Source organism: Eschrichtius robustus, chromosome 5, assembly GCF_028021215.1.
Source record: "Eschrichtius robustus isolate mEscRob2 chromosome 5, mEscRob2.pri, whole genome shotgun sequence".
Taxonomy (NCBI): Eukaryota; Metazoa; Chordata; class Mammalia; order Artiodactyla; family Eschrichtiidae; genus Eschrichtius; species Eschrichtius robustus.
The window spans coordinates 14,052,561-14,078,550 of record NC_090828.1 but is presented as its reverse complement, the minus strand read 5'-3'; the positions used below and the strand labels follow the sequence as shown (position 1 = coordinate 14,078,550).

The 25,990-nt window shown below is 36.7% G+C and overlaps 1 protein-coding gene across 2 annotated transcripts in view; it reads right to left on the bottom strand.

The window, feature by feature from the left end:
* CUL3 (cullin 3) overlaps positions 1 to 25,990 on the bottom strand; it is a 97,673-nt gene that overhangs the window by 46,861 nt on the left and 24,822 nt on the right. For both annotated transcript variants that reach the window (XM_068544339.1, XM_068544338.1), the window contains one exon: positions 8,198 to 8,311. In XM_068544339.1, coding sequence (XP_068400440.1) covers positions 8,198 to 8,311 — 114 coding nt within the window. The remainder of the gene's footprint in view (positions 1 to 8,197; positions 8,312 to 25,990) is intronic.

Below are 25,990 nucleotides of genomic sequence, written 5' to 3'. Positions count from 1 at the left end.
GGACGGCAAATATAAACCCAAATACATCAGTAGCCACATTAAATGTAAATGAATTATATATGCTTCAATTTAAAAACAAAGATTATCAGATAGGTTTAAAAGCATGTTACTATATGGTACTTACAAGTGACACACCTTTAAATATAAGGACACAAAAAGGTGGAAAGAAAAGGATGAGATGAAGTTTGCCATACAAACATTAATTGTAAGAAAGCTCATTTAGTAACACTAGACAAAGTAAGTCTTTAAGCAAGAAGTATTACTAGTGATAAAGAATGTTTCAGAAAAATAAAAAAGTCGATTCAATAGGAAGATAAAACCCTAAATTGATATTCACTTTGTAACAAAACCTCAAAATATATAAACTAAAAGAATAAACAAACAAATCAAATCTGAAGATTTTAATATTTCTTGGTAGTTGATAGAACAAGCAGACAAAAAGTTTAGTAAAGACGTGGAAGATTTGAACTTGATTAGTAAATCTGACTAACTGGTATGTTTACAACACTTTATCCAACAACTGCAGATTGAAAAACTGAAATTAATTGAAATTAAAAACTTCTCTTCAAAGACACCATTAAGAGAAAAGGCAAGCCCAGAATGGAAGTCATTACCTCACAATACATATATTATTTGACAAAGAACATTTATCCAGAACATATAAAGAACTCCCACAAATTACTAAAAACAAAACCCCAGAAAACCCACATTTTTAAAAAAATTGGCAAAAAAAATTGTGTAGTTTAATTTATGTTATATATCGACAAAAGTTTTCTAAAAAAATTAGAAGAGGACTTTCAAATTAGTTTAAGGCTAATATACTATCAAGTGGTTGGAATAATTGCTACAGTATCTAATATTTTTGCTGAGTTTCTAAGTGTTCTAATAATGATGGTTTTAAATAACTTCTGATGACAATTAGGTATCTAAAGCCTTAGAAAGTCACTTCTTTAATGAGAATTTTATTATCAAATTCAAAATAAAAAATGAGAAAAGAAACAATACTAAAGATTTCTAATACGCTTTGATAGCTTACACCTGGATCATTGATAAAATCACTGTTCTTAAATTAGGCTTGGGAAACCAGGATTATCTGCCCAAGTGGGATGTCCACATCATAAAACTGCCCAGTGATAGAAGAAACTGGAAAAAGGAACCCAGTTGTTTAGAATATAGTGTCTGATACATAATACACAGTCATTGTACACCTGCTGAATGAATGAATTTATTATCCACATAAGCGCAAAGGTGAATGAACGCTAGCTCAACTCTGCATAAATAAATTATCATATATATATATGATATTACATAAAATTATCATATATACACACACACACACACATATATGTATATATATGGGGAGCACTCCCCTTTATGGACAAAAGTTTCATTTCCTTTCCTACAGCAAGATATGACTGCACCACCACAGGGCCTACCTCTGGCTGAATTAATACTTGCCTCCCTAAACTCAGTCATAGATTGCTACATAATCAGTGCACACACACAAAAACAGTTCACAGGGCATAGTAATCAAGGTGTTTATGGTTCTATCAATCTGTTTGAAAGAGGAGCTAAAATGGACGGCAAGGAAGAAATCCTAATTATCAAGCACAATACTCTTAACCTTTACAGTATTTACGATGTTGCCCTAGTTTTATTTTACATAAAGGCCTAGTACCTGGCTTTTGACCTAACCATAAAAAGATGCCAAGGTATTATACTGTCAGTCACAAATGCAAAAACTAGAGCACATATGGGGAACCTGTCTTGCACAGACCTTTCTTGCAAAAGCAGTAAGTAAACATACTGAACAAGTGTGAAGCTTAACAGTCCCAAAGCCACTGGATCCTATTTTCTTCTAAGATGTTATTTTGAAAACAGAGAAAGTACCAAGAAGACTCTTAAGCAACCTATCTGTATTCTTCCAGAATACAGCTATTTTCAAACTTTTTTCAATGTGCAATCTAGAATACAGTAAAGAAGTATTTTTTGGAACTAAAAGTATCAAAATCTACGAGAGAAAAAACAGACTCACAAATTCTGTCATCTCCATGTTCTCATCCTGCCTTCTGATCTCCAAGGACATACAAATCCTTGGTAGCTTCAGCAAACAGCTTACATTATTTCCCTCAACTCTACTCCTTGACATCTATTACCTTTGGTAACTGCAACTTTCATAATAATGACCAATCTGACACACTCCTTAAAGATGCCTAAATTTTCATCTCCCATCTTATCAGGATTCCCTTCACCCACATATTGATATGGACAAATCTTGAGACTCATCATTAGAAGACATCAAATATCTCTGGTATTAAAGATCCTCTTTTTCCTCCCACCTCTCCCTTTGTTACACTTCAACTGCTCCTCATTCTAACTGGATCTTCAGGTCTACTGATCCGTAACACCTAATACTTCTGTTTCCTGGGACCTTGTGATTCACTTGCCTGCTTATTAAACAGCACAGATTCACGATCAACAATTTTAACAATGCTACTATCTTAGAATTCTTCCCCATACCGAATAAGCCAAATTATATCAGTAGGTTTTCCTTAGTTTTTGAATATTCTTCTCTGAGACTGCTTAAGTACCTCCGAAAAAAGTACAAATGCTGCTGACTGCCTCCACTATACAAAATTTGTGCCAACTTACCCTAAATTATCCCCTCACAATTACAGATGATCCACTTATTTATTTATAGATAGTTGACCCCAGCACAGGGGATATTCCAAACTTCCCCCATGTGTTAGTTTCCCATCATTGCTGAAGAAATTACCACAACTTTAGTACCTTACTTATTCTCTAACAGTTCTACAGTTGAGAAGACTGAAAACAGTTTCACTAGGATAAATCAAGATGTCGGCAGGGCTGGTTCTTTCTGGAGGCTCTGAGGGGGGAATCCACTTCCTTGACTTTTTCAGCTTCTAGTAGCCACCTGTATTCCCTGGCTATAGCCCCTTTTCCATCTTCAAAGCATTATCAATCCAATCTCTGCCTCTGTCATCATACTGACTTCTCTTACTCTGACCCTCCTGCAGCCCTCTTATAAAGACCCTGCACTTCTACTGGGCCCACCAGGATAACCTAGGAAAACATCATCTCGTGATCCTCAACCTAATCACATCTGCAAAGTTCCTTTGGCCATACAAGGTAACAATCCCTAGGTTCCAGAGGTTAGTCATGGGCATACCTGGGGGTCCATTACTCAGTCTACCACACTCCTCAACACCTGACATGCTCTGTCACCCATAACTGATGGCCCCACCTTCTACTTTATTAAGGAGACCAACAGCATCAGAAGAGTTCCTCAGCTTCTTTCCTCTTCACAAAGTTGTTGCTACATTCCACCTCACCTCTTCACCCACCATCCTTGATGACTTCCCATATAGCTCAAAGAAGCAGTGACCCTCCTTTCCTGGGTCAACTCTCCACCCCAGGGCTTTGAATTTATAGCCTCTAGTCTTTAAGGATAACCTGCAATAGTACTATATCTTTGTTATTTGTGAAAATGACTGGGAATATAGATAAATTCAACTAAAAACATGAAAATATCTTTGAAAATAACCAGAGTTTTATGCAGAAAATTCCTCTATTAACCTTCTATTAGCCCTACATATCACAATAGGAAATGCTTTCCTGTATCTTTTGACATTAATTCTAATTGCTCAAAAGTAACCTACAGAATACCATCCATAAATTTAACTCTCCCTTGATACTGTATTCGTTTTATAGTTTAAGGGGGGGAGGGAAATGAACTGAATATTAATATACCTGTAGATAATTTTGATAATTAAAGCTATTATATAACCTATAACACATTTTCTCCATAAAATAATCAGAGCTTTCCCCAATCATTCATCTTTTAAACAATCAAAAAACTGAAAAGGAAACTTATACTAAGTAGGCTCAAACCAATCTTAAAAGTTTAACGTGTTAACTTTTCTTAAAGAAAAGAATGAATTAAAAATAAGAAACAAAGCAGAGATTACAAACTCCAGCGCCTTCAGGGGCAAAATACATAATGCAAGTCTCAAATGTTAGAAGGGGGTATAGATCACATGTTCCATCTAGAGACACGTACACTTTTCTTTCTGGAACGCTGAACCTGCCAACAACAAAGTGAGTGGGGACAAATTGTGACCAACGGCTACCTCCACGTAACCTGTGACTGATTCCATTTCCACTTTCAAGAGTCAGTGTGTCCCATGCTATCTATATACACTGAGGCTCACACAGGGCATTTTAGATACAGACACCTCCTTGTTAGAGAAAAAGTCAGCTAGCTGAGTAGGAGGGAGGTGGGAAGACAGTGCAGCATCTTCTCTCCTCCCTCTGAGCCTGAGATCTAAAATTCCAACAGTTAGAGCCAGAATTCATAGGAAAGAGAAATCTGTCTAGAAACCTGTACACCTCAGGTGTATGTCTTATCTAGCAGGTAAAGTGATCTGATAAGTCTGAATTGAGGGTAAAAATCCTCACAGAAAATAACGTAGCTGTCAACAGAAAATTTTTTTTTGATCTTTGGAAAATTAAAAGCATTTATTTATCCTGACTGAAGTATTGGTTACAAAGGAGCATACATGTGTCAAAAATAACTTTATACACTTCAGTTCTGCATATTTCAATGTATATAAATTTTACCTTAATTTTTAAAAGCATTTATTTAACTAAGCCCAGAACACTACACATAAAAAGGAAAAATAAAGAGAATGAAAGATGAAAGAAGTCTACCTTATAGAACATGAAGATACCTTATCAACACTTAAATTTCTTTCTGAATCTGTAATTGCGTATTTTAATAAGCATTTTGAAAAAAGCACGATTAAAAAAGAATGTGTATATTAATTCAAAGATGTATGGGAGTGCCTTGTTTGTGCAGAGAGTTGTGCTAGGTGTTGGAGACACAGTGGTGACACAGACATCCCCCCCAGTAAAGTTCAGTCTAGTGAGGAAACGAGGCACTAAACAGTTGTTAATAATGATAAATGCTACAAAAGGAGTAGTACTGAGTACAGTGAGAGCAGCTGGTGCCAGTGTGCAGTACACAGCATGAGTCAGGGAAAGCTTACCAGAAATTTAAGCTAAGACTTAAAGGATAAGTAGGAAAAAAAATCACATAAAGGGTGGAAACATATCCAGACAGAAGACGTGTGAAAATTCCACGATGAGAGAGAAGGACTTCAGCAGGGCAGTAACATAATCATGTGCTTTATAGAGAAGAGAGGGGAGCATAGTGAATGTTATATGACTAGTTACTAAGAAATGAAGGTGCTTTGGTCTTAGGTAGTAGATATGAAAACAGAGAAATTTCAGGTTCTAGAAATACATGATGTAGGGAGAGAGGGAGAAGAAACTGACAAGAATAATTCCCAGGTTTCTGTCATGATCAGATGGAATGACACTGATTATGAGCTCATTTGGAAACGCCAAGTCTGAAGTACCTCTCAGACAATGAAGGGAGCCACCAACTAGATAAATGAACTTACGAGTCTGAATCTCAGAGAATGAGGCTGGAGACATAATGTGGGAATCACCTGAACAGAGGCACAACAGAGAGCTAAGGTAAGCAAATAACAGGTACCAGGAGAAGGAAGCCTAGGACTAAGCCCCAAGAATGCCTCTATTTTAAAGGGCAGAGGAGAAGGAAGAGTGACTGAGAAGAAACAGAAAGGCAGGAGGCATACCAAGGGAGTGTTTGGTCACAGAAATTAAGAACCCAACGTGTTAGAAGACGAGAAGAGTCGTCAACTGTGCCGATGCTGCTGGAAGAATCCAGGAGCATGAGGAGTAGCAGTGAGCTTTGCTTTCAGAGACGCGCAAACGCGGCGATCCCAGTAAGAGCAAGAAGGAATAGAAGAGTTGAGATAGAAGCGTGACTAAAACATATTCAAAATGAATAAAAGATGAGAAAAAAGAGATAGCAAGTGTCAACATTTCCTATGAGACATTTAGCTGTGCATGGCAATGAGACACCCTGGGAAGCAGTGCAGGGGTCCAGCCGAAAATGTAGTGGGGTTTTATTTTGAGGATGCCAGTGACCTGAATGTGTCCAGTGCTGATGAGTAAGACCAGTAAAAAGGCAGAACCTGAAAATAATTCTGTTTTTTGACAAAGTAGAAAGAAATGAGATTCTTAGCACAAGTGAAGAAATGGCATTTGATAGGTGAGGAAACACTGCCCTCCATTAAAATGGGAGGGAAAAAGAGAAACACAAAAGGGGAGAAAATAAAGGGAAACCTGTAGATTCAGAGGCAAGAGATGAACCCAGCTTCCACCTGATGCTTTCTCCTTCTCTCTGAGAGGCAGAAGGCAAGATTGTTTATTAAGAGTAAGGGGACCAGCAGGACAGCTGGAGGTTTGAAGAGAAATAACTCTTTCAAAGTGGTGGAATGAGCTGAATAGAGAAAGCGTGAGACTACAGAGCAGTGTGGAGGGCTGACTAGAGGTTTGTGAAAATGGACAAATACTGGCACTGAGCTACCCTGTGTGAGGTTTCCCAAGTGGGGTTTCTACCAGCAGAAGCCCAGGAAAGGCAGGTTGCTGGGTTTATCTAGGGGTGTGGTACTACCAGCTGGGTTTGATGAAAAGATGATGGGAAATATTAATACTAGTTAATTTTTACTGAGCACATTACTACAGTCCAGGCCATATAGGTGCTTCATATGAAAGGCTCCTTTAAGCCTCATGGCTACTCTACCCAATTAGCACAATATTATTTTCATTTTATAAATGAGGAAGCTGAGGAATGATAATTAGTTCCTTGACTATGGTCACATAATAGCCAGGATTCAAGGTTTGAGATTTCATTTGCCCCCCAACCAACAAAAAAAGTGGTGTGTGTGTGTGCTGAAATAAAACAGAAATTTAAAAAATAGCATGGTATAAAAAGTATATAAACAATTTTAAAATATTCCTTTTATCAATAGAGTGATGGACCATGAAATCACAAGTTATTTTCTATCTCAGTGTTTGTGTTGGAATTTAAAGACTCACCAAATCCAAAACTTAAAGAGGACAGCAGTTAAGTTAACTTATTTCACATTTAAATCCCAGACATTATGTTTTCACATGCTATCGCATTTACCTCAAAATATCAACTTAAAATGAATCTATATCCTGAAGAGGAAAACGAGGCTCAGAAAGGCTAAATAATTTGTTAAACGTTTCATCAAAACCCTGAAAAACGAAGTAGCTTCTCCTTGACCCTCTTGCCACTAAGCCCTATAAAACCTGGGGTAATAGGCCTGATTGAATTCACTCAGCAGAACAAAAAACTTGACAGCTGTTTGCTCTCATTGGAAATTCTTTCCAAACACTGCTTCATTCTACCAAAGTAAAAGAAAGCAGGACACGCTCTCACCATTACAACTAATAATCAAAACTAAAGAAACTGAAAATAAAAATTCGAAAAGCAGAGAGTGAAATCTTAGAAGAAAATCACTACGTCCAATTCTCAAACATAAACAATGAAGTAACAAGTTATTGGGCTTGATGATTTTGCGGACACAATAATTAAGCTTGATGAATCTTAATAATCATACTAAAGTTAAAAAAAACTGAGAGTTTAATCTCCTTGAAAGCTATTAAACAGCTTACCTCAGGTCCATGTTTTCCAAATTGTTTTGATGAACAAGATACTTTTCTTGAATGATTAAAAAACAGTAAAACTAGGTGAAAAAGGCAATACATATCTGAAGAATATATATATATACCGCAAGCACTTACAGTCCTTGTAAGATTGGGAGAGATTTATTATTAGGAGTGATAGATGGCAGTTATTACAAAAATATTTGTATTAATATGACATCCCCTGTAACTGAAGATATAAGGACATTAGGGTTTAAAAACTTGCAAGAGAATATTCAGCTTTCATCTCTCATGTTGTCACTCAATCACCCTTACTCAAGAAGAGATGATGGACTTTTCGGTATTTCACATATTGAAGCATAAGTGCTAGATATTTAGAAAAATATTAAATCTTTCCCTTTCAGTTTTCCATTCTAATCATTAAGTATAGGAGCAACTAAGATTCTACTCATATAAGCTAAGGTTGGCCCTTACGAAGGAAATAGTATTTAAAAAAAAAAGAAAAAAAGGTTTCCACACTGAGTTGTACCATCCAAATAAATGTGACAGAAAAAAGACACTGTGTTTTGAAATGCTTAACTTAAAGGAAAAACAACAAAGCTCTACTTACCATATACATTAGTATGTCTCTAATCATCACCATAGCTGTCTGATGATCGTTCCAAGCTTGATTTAGTGTTTGAAGAAAGTTGTTATTCAATGAATTTAGTACATCTTCTCGCACCTATTAACAGAAAAGTTCATTAGTTTGTTTATACACATGCACGCGTGCACTCATATGTATACATGCACATATCTGTTCAACAAAATAATGAAGTGGAATCTTCGATTTTAGATCAAAGAAACATGTTACAGACCAGTAGAAATATTTTAAGCTATAATACAACCTATATACAGATAACTAACAAATGTGTTTTGTATAATCCAGACCCATCTCTTGACCTCCAGAATCATAAAGCAACCTCTTGGGCACTTCTCAACCCGCCAATGACTTCACCTCACTGTCAGCATAAAATCCTAAATACTTATAAAGGAACCACAAAGGCCCCACAGAACTGGCCCCAGGCTATTGCTCCAATTAAATTTCCTACTACACTTCCCCTCCCCAATCTTTGAAGAATGGTCGAAAACACTGATTTTGGAGTCAAACTACCTGGGCTTGAATCCCAGCTCGCCGACTAGCTGTGCAACCTTGGGTAAAGTATTTAATCTCTGTGCTTCAGTTTCCTCAAATCTGAAATAGTATCCATTTTATAGGATTGTTTTAAGGATTGAATTACCACTAGTAATACAGGTAGAACAGTGTCTGGCACTCAGTAAACACTCAGTGAGCATAAACTATTAACTTAATGCACTCCAGCTACCATGGAGCTGCATACAGCAAATGTGCTCTGCCATCTCCTCTGCGCTGGTTCACATACCTCACTCCCTGCCTTTTTTTCTGCTCAAGTTTCACCTCCACAAAAAGGTCTTCCCTGACACCCTATTTCAATAACGTCTATCTCTATTCCTTTACCCTACACTTTATTTTTCCTCAAGTACTCATCACTAGTTACTAGTATGTTACATATTTATGTTTATTATTTCTCCTACTAAAATGTAAGCTCCACGGTAGCAGGGAGTCTGTCTTTTCCATGTGTACCTTCCACATCTAGAACAGTGCCTGGCATATAAAAGACCCTTTATTTCATCCCCACCCTCCAACACCATGATCCACCTCCAACAAGGTAAGCTCTTTCAGGATATCTGCCTTTGCACGTAAAGTTCCTTTCAGTCTGAAATGCCTTCCTAATGCAATCCTGATAAGAATTCAGGAATTCCACAGTCCACAAGCATATTGACACCTTCTCCAATATGAGGTTACTGACCACTACTTCTTCCTGCTATGCTATCAGTCCAACTGAAAGATTATTTGACTAGGAAATAGAATCTAGACGCTGGTTCTAGCTTTGTCATGAAAAAGTAGTGTGTTTGTCCTCCAAGTTCCTACAACACTTTGGGACTATACTGCCAACCTATGCAGTTATTCAAATCCAACCAATCTTCCATGGTCTAGCTCAACTCTCAATAACTCCGGCTTGAAGAGACATCTTCTATCTCTAAACATTCTTTACCATAGATAATCTGCAGTAGTGGTTCAACTTTTTCAGGCTGGGGAGAATCTGAAGTCATGGTGTTCTCTGAGAAACAAATCATTTAATATGTGTGTTGCGATATATAGACACCTGTAAACCCAAATTATAAATACATGTAAATAAAATGTCACTGTGTATTAGAACTAGAAAAAAGTGGTTCGAAGTGCCAAAGATTAAAAAAAAAAAATACACGTAACACATTACTCTCAACACATGGGAGAGTAAGCTGAAGTTGACAAAACTATATATTTTCTTATTTATAGAGGTAAAGAAGTCAGTGAGAGATTTTAGTGATGGGACAATAAATCTATTCTACTAAGCATACAGTATGAAAACCACGAGCCTATATACCACATAATTTAGAATTTTATTATATAATCTTTTGTTCACAGACTCAGCTCCTTGACTTCAAATATATCACCCAGAGATTACTCCATAAATATGCTGACTACATCAAAAGTGATAAACATCCATGTCAGTTAGCTGACAGTACTGTGTTAAACAAACACTTTCATGGAAAGTGGTAATATACCATTTATTTATTTCAACTCATTAAGTCTATCACTCATCATATGCAAGTTCCCAAGGTAGCTAACGCTAAAAACAAAAACAAAAACACAGCAAGTTGAAAATGCACCTATTTACAAAATTCTTCAACCTTCATATTCTTTCACTGAACCACTAAACTTTGAGTAGCAATTAAATCAAAATCATGACAATACTAGAGAAACTGTACTACATAACAAAAATTAAATTATATATTCCAAACACCATAATATCTAGGAATTAATTATTTGTAAGGACTTAAGTGAACTTCTATATACCCCCTTTGTTATAAAATCAAGTTATATGTTAACTGTATTAAAGTCACCCTGATTTTGGAATGCAAGAATATGCTTGGTATATTTGTTGGATAAATGAAAAATTTACCAATTAAATTTTAAGTTATAAAAATAAGGCATATTTTCTAAAATCAATGATTTATACACTAAAACATAGCAACAAGTATAAGATACCTGCCTTTCAACAAAATTAAAATGCGATCAACTAGCACAATGTGTCACAAATGATACAATTGCTTTATTTGCATTATACTTCAAAAAATTATGCTGACAAATCAGTAACAGTGAATTTTACTTAGCAGAAAATAAGCTGCTATAAACTGTTAATTTTGTTATATTTATTTTTGAAAGATTACACACACGGACAGGACTAAAAGATGAAAGATAAATACCCTTAGGCACACTTGCTGCAATCATCTCTTAACTATTCAGATCACTTTATGAGCAAAAAACTGTTCCTCTAAAACTGCCCCAGAAAAATATCTTCATACTCTGATACATGAAAAGTGAATGCATATTTGTTCAAACATATACAACGAAATGGTAGGAATGAGGTGAAAATTCAATCTTTATGAAGATCAAAACTTTTGATAGGCTTTTCAAAAGAAGATTAAGTTGGCATATAAAGCAAAATACACAAAGTGAAAAAAAGATTTAACCTTTATTTTACAAATTATTAACATAACAATACAGAAAACTTGAAATAGAAAGTGGGAACTGTGTGTTGTAACATGATTAATCTTTGCACCAGCAAAGGCAACCCTGACGTAGAGGTGGTACCAGAACCAAAGGGACCTGCAGATCAAGTACGACCAGCATCATTACTTTAGAAAATCTACATGAAGATTATCCAGATGAAGAGTTGGACTTTGAAGAGTGAGACGATGAAGAACCATGGAAGTTGAGAGCAGGATGGACCAGCTGTGACAAAGAGGATAAACGAGTAGCTGCAAACTGATGGCTAATGCAAGACATCTAGCCTTGCAAAGGATAAAGCAAGACAGTAATTTAAAACAGTAGATCACAAACTTGGCAAAGAAATAGAATCCCATGGAGACTAATAGATTTCAATCAAGAGAATGAGAAGACAAGACACAGAATGGGAGAAAATATTTACAAAAGACACACACACCTGAAAAAGGACTGTTATCCAAAATACACAAAGAATTTATAAAACTCGACAATAAGAAAACAAACAACCCAATTTTAAAAACTGGCAAAAGACCTGGACACCTCACCAAAAAGATATCCAGATGGCAAATAAGCATATAAAAAGATGTTCAACATCTGACCGGTAAGGAACTGCAAATTAAAATAACAATAGGATACCACTACACATCTATTAGAATGGCCAAAACCCGAAACAACGACATCAGCAAATCTGGTGAGCATGCAGAGCAAGAGGCACTCTCAATCACTGCCGGTAGGAATGCAAAATGCTAACAGTCACTTTGGAAGAGAGTTTGGCAGCTTCTTACAAAACCAGACATATTCTTACTATATGATACAGAAAATTATGCTCCCTGGAATAAATACCAAAGGAGTTGACAACTTATGTCCACATAAAACCCCCCACACTGATGTTTATAGCAGCTTTATTCATAACTGCCAAAACTTAGACGCAACCAAGATGTCCTTCAGTAGGTGAATAAATAAACTGTGGTACATCCAGACAATGGAGTATCATTCAGCACTAGAAAGAAATAAGCTATCAAGCCATGAAAAGACACACAGGAACCTTAAGTACATATTACAAAGTGAAAGAAGACAATGTGAAAAGGCTACGTACCATATGATTCCAACCATATGACATTCTTGAAAAGGAAAGACTAAAGAAACGGTAAAAAAGATCAGTGGTTGCTAGGGATTAGGGTGGAACAAAAATGAACAGGCAGAGCACAGGATTTTTACGGCAGTGAAAATATTCTAGATGGTACTATAATGGTATTTCATTACACATTTGTCAAAATGCATAGAATAACCACCACCAAGAATGACCCTCTAATGTAAACTATGGACTCTGGGTGATAATGATATGTCAGTGTAGGTTCATTATTTTAACAAATGCACCACTCTGGTATGGGATGCTTATAGCAGGGGAGGCTGTACATGTGTCAAGGGGCATATAGGAAATCTCTGAACCTTCTGGCCAATTTTGCTGTGAATCAAAAACTGCTCTAAAAGTAAAGTTTATTAAAAAAAATTGGGGGGGGGGGGGCACCAATTTACTGATCTAAAAAAAAAAAACTGATCAAAAGAAAGAGAATCTGGGTATTTTTCTTTTTAAAGCTACCCCAGTGATTCTGATACAACAGCCAGGATTTGGAAACCACTGACTTAAAAGAGCCATACTAGCCATTTCTGTTCCTTCCCTTTGCAGAATTTCCTCAATATGAATATGTTTTTATATAGTTATAATAATAATCATACTGATGTGGTTCTGAGTCCTGATATTTTTAAGCCATCCATTAACATTCAACATTAAACTTTACTTTAGGAGAAAAATTTCTAGCTATATCATTTCATTTCCAAAGCACCATAATAATTCAAAGAAAAAGGGTATAGCAGAATGAAATGTAAGAAAAATACAATGTCATCTGAGATTTAAGCAATTTCCAACCTAACACCAAAAGCATGAGCTATAAAGGAAAAAAATGATAAACTGGACTCCATCAAAGTTAAAAGCTTTTGTTCTGCAGGTACTGTTAAAACAATAAAAAGACAAACTATAGACTGGGAGAAAATATTAAATGACTTGTACCCAGAATAAAAACAAACAAACAAACAAAACCTCTCACAACTCAGTAAAGAAAGCAAACAACAGAATTTTAAAATGGGCAAAAGACTCGAACAGACAATTCTACACATGAAAAGATGTTCACCAACATTAGCCATTAAGGAAATGCAAATTAAAACCGTGATGACACACCACTACACACACCCATTAGAAAGGCTAACATAAAATGTACTGACAATACCAAGTGTTGGCAAAGATTCTGAGCAACTAGAACTCTCATACATTGCTGGTGGGAATGCAAAATGGTACAGCCCTACCAGAAAACAGTTTGGCAGTATCTTACGAAGTAAAACATACACTTACACGTGACCCAGCAATCCCTCTCCTAGGAATTTATCCTAGAGAAATGAAAACTTATATTCACACAAAAAGCTGTACACAAATGTTCATAGTAACTCTATTCATAATCAGAATAAACTGTATACAACCCAAATGTCTTACAACGAGTAAACAGGTAAATGGATAAGCAAACTGATACATTTATATAGCAGAATATCACTCAGCAATAACAAGGAACAAACTATTGACACATACAACAGATTGGCTCAATCGCAAAATCATTATGTGAATGAAAGAAGTGTCAAAGGCTACGAACTGTATGATTCCACTTATAGGACATTCTTAGAAAACAAAACTATAGTGACAGAAGAGATCAGTGATTGCCAGGTATTAGGGGTGGGAGAAGGATGTGACTATAAAGGGAAAACAAATTTTCTGGGGTGAAGGATGTTCTATATTGACTGTGATAGCAGTTACATAAATCTATAAATGGGCGAAAATTCACAGAACTGTACATGAAAATAAAAGGCTAATTTTATTGTATATTGACTTTTTAAAACTTGCAGTAATTATGATTCTCAAATTGGGTCCTGTTTTATCATCATATTATAAATGTAAGCTATGATGCCACAATCTTTATTCATAAAAGCAACTTGAATGCCAAACAGTGAAGAATTGCTAATTATTTTGTGTATACCAACCTTACAAAGGCCTCTGCAATAATTCAAATTGACATACTACATCCTCCATTTCTGTGAACAGAGCTTTCCCTGTCCTTTTTATTACATACTTAGCAAAGATTAAAGTAGATTATTAAATCAAAAAAAAAATCTTTATTTTTCAATGTTGTATCAATAATAACACCTGTTCACTGATAAATTAACATCCAAGTTGCAAGAAATACATCCTCAAATCAATCAAATTACTGGCAAAGGGAGGGGGAGAAGGATGGAAAAGGGGGTGACAGGAGAGGCCAGCAGGCATGAGCATGAGCGGGAGCGACAAGGACTGACAAGGAGGCTGACCCTGGGCCAGCAGCTCTTGGCTGGATGGAGAGGTGAAGGATACTAATAATCTACACAGTATCCCCCCACCCTCTAACATACACACATTTATTTTTAATCATTAATTAAAACTTTTTCACCTAAATTTAAATGCCTGGGGCAAAGTCCCAGCAAGCCAATCCTAACATCTAGATACCACAAAGAAATTTATCAGCTAAAACTAATTATAAAGATTTTAATTCTAAAGTTTACTGAAACCAGAACTGAGCCATGTAATTAATGATGATATGGAATACTGAAAAGGACTTCCTTCTTAGAAAGTCTTAAAACTCAGGACAATACTTAATTCCAACACAGATAAATCTCTGTAAATACAGATATTTGTATTTAGCATTATTTTGCATTGAAATATACACCATGTATTAAAAACATAAAATGGTGCATAATCTAGCACACACGCTAAAAAAAGAACATTTAAAAGTATCACAGAGATACTACTGATATAATGTTAAGAGGTGCAACCTCTTAGAAATCTGTAGTATTGTAATGTTCACTCAGGAGCTAAAACAATCAAATTAGTATTTGCAAATGGACTTGAGGACACGGGAGGGGGAAGGGTAATCTGGGACGAAGTGAGAGAGCGGCATGGACATATATACACTACCAAATGTAAAATAGATAGCTAGTGGGAAGCAGCTGCATAGCACAGGGAGATCAGCTCGGTGCTTTGTGACCACCTAGAGGGGTGGGATAGGGAGGGTGGGAGGGAGACGCAAGAGGGAAGGGATATGGGGATATATGTACACATATAGCTGATTCACTTTGTTATAAAGCAGAAACTAACACACCACTGTAAAGCAATTATACTCCAATAAAGATGTTAAAAAAAAAATTAGTATTTGCAGACAATTACCAAGGGAAGTTACTAATTAGGACTTTGTCCAAGTTACTTAGCCTATACAGTCTGCAGCTCCTCTTCCCTGTAATATGGCTGGGGTTGATTAGATCAATGGCACTCATGCAATGCTCCACTAAGATGTCTCAGTACCACTCCAGAGTGGGCACTCTTTCCCCTGATTAAATATGATTTATATTGGTTTTGTGTGATTTTAAAAGTGGGGTTTTCCACTATTTTAAAAATACAGGCACACCTCGAAGACCTTGTGGGTTTGGTTCCAAACCACTGCCATAACGCGAATATCGCAATAAAGCAAGTCACACGAATTTTTCGGTTTCCCAGTGCGTATAAAAGTTATGTTTACATTATACAGTAGTCTATTAAGTGTGCAATAGACTAAATAAATGTCTAAATAAATAATGTGCATATCTTAATTTAAAAATACTTTGTTGCTAAGAAATGCTAGCCATCGCCTGAGCCTTCAGGGAGTCATAATCTTTTGCTGGTGGAAGATCTCGCCTTGGTGTTGACGGCTGCTGACTGATCAGGGTGGTGGTTTTGCTGAAGGCTGGCGGGAGCGGCTGTGGCAATTTCTTCAAATAAGATGACAATGAACTTGCCGCATCAATTGAGTCTTCCTTGTTTCAGGAATGATTTCTCTGTAGCATGCAATGCTGTTTCACAGCATTTTACCAACAGTAGAACTTCTTTCACAAGCGGAGTCCGTCCTTTCAAACCCTGCTGCTACTTTATCAACTAAGTTTACGTAAAGGTCTAAATCCTTTGTTGTCACATTAACAACCTTCACAGCACCTTTACCAGGAGTACATTCCATCTTAAGAAACCACTTTCTCTGCTCATCCATAAGAACCAACCCTTCATCCATTAATGTTTTGTTTAGAGATTACAGCAATTCAGTCACATCTTCAGGTTCCACTTCTAATTTTAGTTCTTCTGCTACTTACACCACATCTGAAGTTACCTCTTCCACCCTTTGAGCCCCTCAAAGTCATCCGTGAGGGCTGGAATCAACTTCTTCCAAAGTCCTGCTAGTACTGATATTTTGACCTCTTTCCACAAATCATGAATGTTCTTAATGACATCTAGAATGGTGAATCCTTTGCAGGAGGTTTTCACTTGACTTTGCCCAGATCCATCAGAGAAATCACTATCCATGGCAGCTATAGCCTTATGAAATGTGTTTCTTAAATAAATAGACTTGAAAGTTGAAATTCCTCCTTGATCCATGGACTGCAGAATGGATGTTGTGTTAGCAGGCATGAAAACAACATTAATCGTCTGTAGATCACCATCAGAGCTCTTGGGTGACCAGGTGCACTGTCAAGGAACAATAATACTTTGAAAGGAATCTTTCTTTTCTGAGCAGTAGGTCTCAACAGTGGGCTTAAAATATTCTGTAAACCATGCTGTAAACAGACATGTGGACATCCAAGCTGTGTTGTTCCCTTTATAGAGCACAGGCAGAGTAGATTTAGCATAGTTCTTAAGGGGCTTAGGGATTTCAGAATGATAAATGAGTGCTGGCTTCAACTTAAAGTCACCAGCTGCATTAACCCCTAACAAGAGTCAGCCTATCCTTTGAAACTTTGAAGATAGGCGCTGACTTCTCCTCTCTAGCTATGGAAGTCCTAGATGACATGTTCTTCAAATAGAAAGCTGTTTTGTCTACACTGAAAATCTTCTGGATTAGTTGACAGTCTCTACATCAGCACTTGCTGCTTCACCTTGCACTTACTTGTATGTTACGGAGACGGCTCCCTTCCGTAAACCTCCGAACCTACCTCTGCTGGCCTTAAACTTTTCTTCTGCAGCTTCCTCACCTCTCGCAGCCTTCACAGAACTGAAGCGAGTTAGGGCCTTGCTCAGGATTAGGCTTTGGTTTAGAGGAATGCTGTTGTTCCTGGTGTTATCTTCGATCCAGACCACTCAAACATTCTCCATATCAGCAATAAGGCTATTTCACTTTATCATTCGTGTGTTCACTGGAGAAGCACTTTTAATTTCCTTCAAGAACTTTTCCTTTGCATCTACAACTTGGCTGTTTGGTACAAGAGGCCTAGCTTTCAGCCTATTTCAACTTACAACATGCCTTCATCACTAAAGCTTAATCACTTCCAGCTTTTGATTTAAAGTGAGACGTGCCATTCTTCCCTTCACTTGAATACTTGAGGCCATTATTAGGGTTATTAATTTGCCTAATTTCAATATTGTTACGTCTCAGGGAATAGAGGCCCAAGGAGAGGGAAAGAGACAGGGCAGCAGCTGGTCAGGGGAGCAGTCAGAACACACACAACATTTATTAATTAAGTTCGCCATATTATTTGGGCACAGTTTGTGCCTCCCACCCCAAAACTATAACGGCAACATCAAAGATCACTGATCACAGATCACCATAACAAATATAATAATAATGAAAAAGTCTGAAATACTGCGAGAATTACCAAAATGTGACAGACACATGAAGTGAGCAAATGCTGTTGAAAAAATGGTGCCTGACCGACTTGCTCAACAGGGGGTTGCCACAAACCTTCAATTTGTGAAAAAAAAAAAAAAAGAAGTTATCTGCTATGGGCAGTAAAGCTAAGCACAACAAGGTGTGCCTGTAACTGAGACAGCCACTGGATACTTGCTAAGTATCGTTCTTGGCTCTAAATTCTAAAACATACTGCTTGTCGCACCTGATGAAACCAGAGTATTTACATAAATATGCAACATTTACCATGATCAAAAATAGCATGTAAGTTCTCACAACATTTGAATTTTTCAGAGCCCTGCGTATGTGATCCGGGGGCTTGTCACTTTACAAATTTTACCAGTTATATAAACCCTGTTTTTCCTAGAAATGCCATTAAAGACTAATTCCTGAAGATCTCAAAATATTTTTCACTTCATCACACCAAAGTGATGTGACATAACCCTATCAATCAAAGTGGCTTACTGTATAAGTAAATCTCAATGGAAGCCAAGCCATGGAGTGTAGAGGATATGTCTCCTAATCCGACACATCCTTTGAAAAAAGCTCCACAGCTCTTCCCGTTATGCCGAGAATTCTTGACTTAAAAGATTACATGGTGAACAGTGGCAGCACAGCAATACAGATGCTAAAAGGCCCATCTGCCTGATTCAAATCACAGATTCACATCTAGTAGATGTGTGACCTTGAGCAACTTACTGAATTTCTTTATGTATCAGTTTTTATAAAAACAGAAATAGCACCCACTTCAAGGAGCTGTTGTGTGGATAAAATTAGTATACACAAAATACTCAGAACGGTGCCTAGCCCACAGTAAATGCTACATAAGCATCTGCTTCTATTATAATATTACTTGTATTATATATTCATAAAATTATTCATATACATATTTGAATCTTGCTACTCAGAGTGTGGTATGCACAGAGCAGAATCATGGTCAATATCATCATCATCATCATTGGTGAGCTGGACCCACTGAATCATAATCTGCATTTTAACAAGATACTCAGAAAATACATAAGTGCCTTAAATTTTCTGAAACAAGCAACATAAGTAAAACACGTATACCTATATATTCACATATTTTATACAGTATTTTCTAAACTCTCAATTTCCACTTGATTCTTGCTTTCCCTCCTCTAACGAACAGAAATTTCTCCATAACTAGAAGGAATTCTTTTACTTCATACCTTGAGAAGTTCGTAATGGAGCCAACCTCCATTAAGTTTGGTGAATAGATGTTGCTATCTCATAATACATATAACAACCTTAAGATTTTTGTATTTCAAAGCAAACTTCTACTAAAAGTTAGGAGAACTAACCTTAAATTTTGTAGATATTTTAAACTTTCTAAGAATTCACTAATGACAAGAGATTCCTGAATGGAATAAAATTCACTGCCCTCTTGATATTTTCTACATTGACAGTACTGTTTTCATTATTTTCACTGATTTTTAGAATAAAGGTGGCCACCTTGATCAAAGGAATCATACCAGTATCATTAACAAAACTAAAGATAGCCACTACAGGGAAAACGTTTTTCTTGACTGCTGTCAGAAGATTCTTCTATAAATAAGTTTACTAATGTATACATAGTTAGTGACATAAGTTTAAGAATTTCACAAAGTGTCCAAAACGAAGCTCTTAATTCAAAAGGATACGTAAACATCTTTCCCTGAACTGACAATTCAAGTATTTAATGATTACTTCCAAAAAGTGAAGCAGGGTGCTAGGCACCATGGGGAATACAAAATGCGGTCACTTTACAATCTGTACAAAGGAGGGTAGAAAAGAGGAGCCTAATATTAGCATTCATATGACCTCAATACAAAGTAAAATTCAATGAATAGTACTAAAGAAGTTGTGAGGTTCAAAGCAGGGGCACATGATGGCAATTAGGACAACGGATTTTCATAGTTTCATAAAGAAAATTTGCTACATGTTGAAGAAAACAAAAACATCCAAATTCGGGATTTTAAAAAATACATTCTTAGTCCAAATATTCTTTTTAACTTCTTAAAAAAGTAACACAACTTGGAAAATCAGGATTTAAGGACAAAGTAGTATCATGAAAAATGGTAGCTTTTTACCTAATGGTTGGAAAGGAAAACAGAAAAAAGCAGTATACCATAGAAGGACAACATGATTATCATTTGTAAAGTACTTCATTCCCAATGGTTAAGACAATAAGATATACATTAAAAGCATCAAGTACATTTTAGCATTAATACCACAGTTAAACTCTGAACAACAGGGACACTGACATAATAAACAGTAAAATATATACAAAGCATGGCAATACGGCAACTAGTCTTTTTGTTCTCCTGAGTACCATGGAGGGAAAAAACACAGTTCCACAAGATCACACAATCTGGTTCCCAGCAGACTGACAGACTCCAGCCTCAAGAAATCAGAGGTATACAGCCCCAAAACTACACTGTGCTTTTAAATGGTGAAACACACTCTGCTTAAAGTGGTTAGATTCAGTAGTAATTAACTCGGGTAGGTAGACGTATTACCCCACATACAGAAGACAAAACAGATCTCGGCAGTTCATGGATATAAACCATGATGGTTTCCACTTGACTGTTAGTATTATTCTTAGAGATTCATTTCAATAGACAACTACGGAGAGCAAATATGAAGAACAGGAGACACAAAAATGAATGAAACAGGTCTTAGCTTAGTAAATATTAAAAGAACATCACTAGAAACTACAATAGAGAGCAGGACCTGCCCTCACAGTGCTTACAGTCTATTCCACAGTTTAAGTGGGCATGGCTGGTATTTAACATGGGTGAACTTGCTAAATAACACTCTAAACTTGGCTCTTCCCCAGCATCATTTCTCTTTCAATCTTTTCGAAGTGGAAACTACTCACTTTCCTATGCCCCTCATATTCTATGATTGCTATCTTTCTGACTCTCTAATAATCCTTTTTCCTCACCTTATCCCTAATAATCTCTTTCTCTTTTGGGATTATCCTATTTATATTCAAGTCACTCTTCCAAATCATATTCCTTAAGGGTTTGTATACCTAGCTGAGAGCCTTCCTCTTCTTTCTGACTCCTGTCATCACCGTAAGCTGCTCCAATATTCAATGTAATGGGTTCTTAGTTCTTAGTTTCTAACTTCTAACAACTTTAAATTAGGAAAAAGGACAAGACAAGATGGCAGGAGAATGAAAGATAAGTAGCAAAGAAGCACTGAAAATGGCACTCCTACTAAACCTTTTACTCCATCTTTTCCGTTTCAATCCGTCTCTATTTTAAAATTAAAACCCAACAGCTCCTACCACCCACAGAATAAAAGCCTAATCCCCTACAATGTTAGTCCAACTAACTTTACCATTCTCGATTCCTACAAATGCATGTGAAGTCCTTTATGTTCCATTTACACTTATACTGGTCTACCAGACAATGCTCATACCTACCTGCCTTTTTTACTCATGCCATTTTCCCTACTGAGACTATCTTTTGCCTTTGTTTACATGACGAATCTTTCATAATCCTTTAAGGCTCATCAAAAGTGACCTCCTCGGGCTTCCCTGTTGGCGCAGTGGTTGAGAGTCTGCCTGCCAATGCAGGGGACACGGGTTCCAGCCCTGGTCTGGGAAGATCCCACATGCCGCAGAGCAACTAAGCCCGTGAGCCACAATTGCTGAGCCTGCGTGTCTGGAGCCTGTGCTCCGCAATGGGAGAGGCCACGATAGTGAGAGGCCTGCGCACCGCGATGAAGAGTGGTCCCCACTTGCCGCAACTAGAGAAAGCCCTCACACAGAAACGAAGACCCAACACAGCCATAAATAAATAAATAAATAAATAAATAGAATTTAAAAAAAAAAAAAAAACTTAAAAAAAAAAAGTGACCTCCTCTTTCTACTTTCTCCTGAATTCTTCAGGCAAAGTAATCCCCCTTCAAATCTGATTACCTCACTAAAATCAGGAGGTTTCTTGCTGATAGGCATAGTGTCTTAATTATTTTTTGGTGGATAAAACACAAGAGAGACTCAGTATCTGTGGGCCTCTGAAGTGAATCTGTCTTTGCTAATGAAAATCTTAGTCCTTAGTGTTTCTATCAATGTCCTTCGTAATTAACTGCAATCACTGTACTTACGATATGTGTTGTACATAAATGCCACTTTAAAAGTCTCTACATTCATTCACATTTGCCTAGAAAGGAAGGAAAAGCACTAAAAAATCTTTATTATAAAAGCTAAATCTGTTTAAATAACTGGCCTACAAAATAGTCCAGAGCTTACCATAAAATTACCAACTTCATTCCCTCAGGCAATTAGTACCACTACATAAACATCTAAATATAACTATGAATAAACATAATACTTAAAACTCTGGTTCTTCCCATTCTCCCTCTAAAAATGGGGAGAAAAATTAATATACTGAACAAGTAGTTTACATAGAAACATCATTTTCAGCAAACGTGACCCTACATACAAAATACAAATGGTAGGATGTTATTCTACAAGGAGACTTTACAAAAAAAATACTCAACAAGAAAGTCACTTAAAAATTGAAATTCCCCTTCAAGGCTTCATTTATCCTACCTGGAAAGTAAAGTGCCGAGAACTGATCAGGATTACAAGGCACAGATTCAAGGATGTAAGTCCGTAATACAAGTTCCAGAAAGACAGGGATCCTTGGTATAACACAAATGCTTATTAGCCCAGTGCCTGGCACGTAACAGGTCCTCAACAGGCAGTTTTCCGAATGAATGAAAAGTGCGGAGGATGAAGCTCCTCTTAGTCTGCCTTCCTCACATTCAAAGTACGATGTTATTTGAAGAACAGGATGGAAAGAAAGACTTTGAAAACCACTGGAATAAATATTCTTCTTAGCAATAATAAACTGTTTCTTCTAGAGTTAAGAAGTCAACATCTTTTTTGTCCAGCTATTTTTCTAAGAGGAGAACAAACTTTCAAAGTACAGGAATTAGCTTTTATAAGCTCACTTATGAGACTGCCACATTATTATTTAGTTATTACTATAGAGTAATAATTTGAAAGAAAAGGGGAAATTAAGCACCAGTCAAATCTAAGAAACCTGTTAATCATCACAAAATTGGGATAATAAAGTTCTTGCCACATTAAAACCAATGAAAGTTTCTCCCCTGACTTTAAGAAACAATTAAAAATGAAAAAACTTTTGAACACATATTATGGCACATGAAAGGACAATGGTAAACTGCAAAAACCATGATTTTCCTAAGTCTTAGTCATTATATAATTTTAATGCCCACTGAGGCTAACAAAACCAATCCCAATCTCATTTTATACATTAATAAACTGAAGTCCAGAAAAATCTAGTAATTTGTTCAAGATTGTTAGTGGTAGAATCAGGCCTAAAGCCTAACTCTCCCTACTTTCTATCCAGTACTTCTTCCAGTGCATCTACTTCTAACTTCTTTATTATTAAACTCCTATTATTACTTCTATTGATATTATTATTTCTTATTATTATGGAGTACTTAGCAGTGTGTAGAAAAAAAAGACAAGTCCTCCGTTACTTTACTATGAGTTTAGAGAATTTCCATTAAGTTTGAATCCCAAATAGGAATCTTCTAAAAGGAGATGACTCCAAAAAAACAAACAAAACACTTTAAATATCTGACAATTTGGTCAGTTATATCTCAATAAAGCTGGGGGGAAAAAAAACATAAAAAAACATGGCTCCACCCTAACCTAACCCTGCCCTCAAGTAATAGAACTGATCAGCACTATTTTGGAAGATTTTTTTTTTAATGTGGACCATTTTTAAAGTCTTTATTGAATTTGTTACAATACTGCTTCTGTTTTTTGTTTTTTGGGTTTTTGGCCACGAGGTATGTGAGAGCTTAGCTCCCCAACCAGGGATCGAACCCACACCCCTGCACTGGAACACGAAGTCTTAAGCAACGCATTGCCAGCGAAGTCCCTGATTAGCACTATTTTTGAATTTAAAATTGTCTTTTCTCACACACACACACACACACACACACGCACACACACACTGTGAAAACCACAACCCTGCTAAATAAAGGTCAAAATTAAATTATTTTATAATTTAAGGTTAGAGCTGAGTCTTAAAGTGCCACTAATTCTGGCCATTTTTCAGTCTCCACTGCAATCCTCAGTCTACCTGAAATGTTTAAGTTCCTCAGGGTTCAACCTGGAGCCCTCTTCTTTTGTTTTCCTGTGTGATTTCATCTACTTCCAGGGCTTTAAGTATCATCTATATGCTCACAATTCCCAAATTTACACTTCCAGTTCAAACTTCTCAAGAGAACTAGATTTACATATCTCATTTCATTGGCATCTTAAAATTAACCTGCCAAATGGAGCTTCTTTTTCTACCCCAAATCTATACCAAAAAATGGAAACTCCTAGTTGTTCAAAAGCCAAAAATCTAGAAGTCATCTTGGATTCTTCCCTTTTCCTCATTCCATACAATCAACCTAACCACAGTTAACAAGCTTTCTACCTCCAAAATAAGTCTTGAATCTGAAAACTTTTCTCTAGCCCCAGTGTCACTAGACTGGTATAAATCGCCACTATCATTCACCTGAATTATTGGATTATTCTATCCTATTGCCCCCACTTCAACTCTTGGGCCCTGTAGCTTATTCACCACATAGCGACCAGAGTAATATTTTAAAAATCTACATCAGATCATGTCACTGTCTTGCTTAAAATCCTTGAATGGCTACCTACACAGTACATATAATAAGCATGACCCCCTTATAGCATGGCTTCAAGGCCTGGCATGATGCAGCTTCCGCTTTTCTCTCCAAACTCATCTTGTTCCATTCTTCCCCGCTGCCAACTCTTAATTCCCTGTTCACGACACGCCCCCTCCACTCCTCCAAATTTCTCCAGTCCAGGTATTGGCAAAGGAAGTCCTTCTGTCTTTTAAAAATAAAGCCGCTGTGCCTGTTCACTGTGTATAGTCTATTGCTGCTCTCGTGCTACAAGAGAGGGGTTGAGGAGCTGCGACAGAGAACGTATGGCTTAGAAAGCTGGAAATATTGACTATCTGGCCCTTTATAGAAAAAATGTCCCATCACCATTCCCTTCGCCTGCAATGCTCTTCAACCCACTTTTCTCATGAGCACCTTCTCATCCTTCAAGTCCCAGTTTAAACATCACCACTTTCTCAAACAACCCTGGCCTATGTAGTTGCTCTCATCATTTTTCCCCATCACTGTATCCTGTTTCCTTCATTACTATTTATAACTAAACACTTGTTTACCTGTTTATCTGTTCCATGAATGCAGGGATCAGATGCAACCTATTTACCAATATATTTCTTACACCCAAGCCACAGACTAGCAAATAATAAATACTTTTGAATGTTAAATTCTGTGATGATAAATCTTACAGGGATACTTTTGAGGCTCTGACAAAATGACCTGTAATTTAAAAATCCTTAAAACTGGAAAGTAGCACAACTTTTCTTCTCCAACATAACCATACTTTTACAGGTATTTTACTTAGAAGAAAATTATCCCTGTGAATTCTGAAATGTCTTCATATTTACTAAATAAGACAAGAAATTTTTTTAAATGACAAGGCACAAAGGCCACATCACACCTTAAGTTTTGCTTTGTGGTCTTGAGAAATTTACTGAATTCCTTTGGGTCTCAGTTTCTCGGGGAAACATTTTTCTAGAGATAGGAAGAATATACTACTAAGAAAGAGAAACAGCATTTAGCTTTTCTATGCCTGCTTCTATTCTGTAAACTTATTTCCAAAGCCAATAATCAGCTACTTTCACTGCAAAGAACGATCCTCCCATCAGCTGCCCTCTTGTAGTTTATACCACTTCGCTTTACCAAAAATGTTCCTCAAAATGTTCACTATTCTCATCTTGAAATCGGAGTACCAACAAACTCTGATTCCATGAAAAAATTGTATTTCCTCTGAATTCTTCAATGTGAAAAGATAGGTCCTGACTGTCTA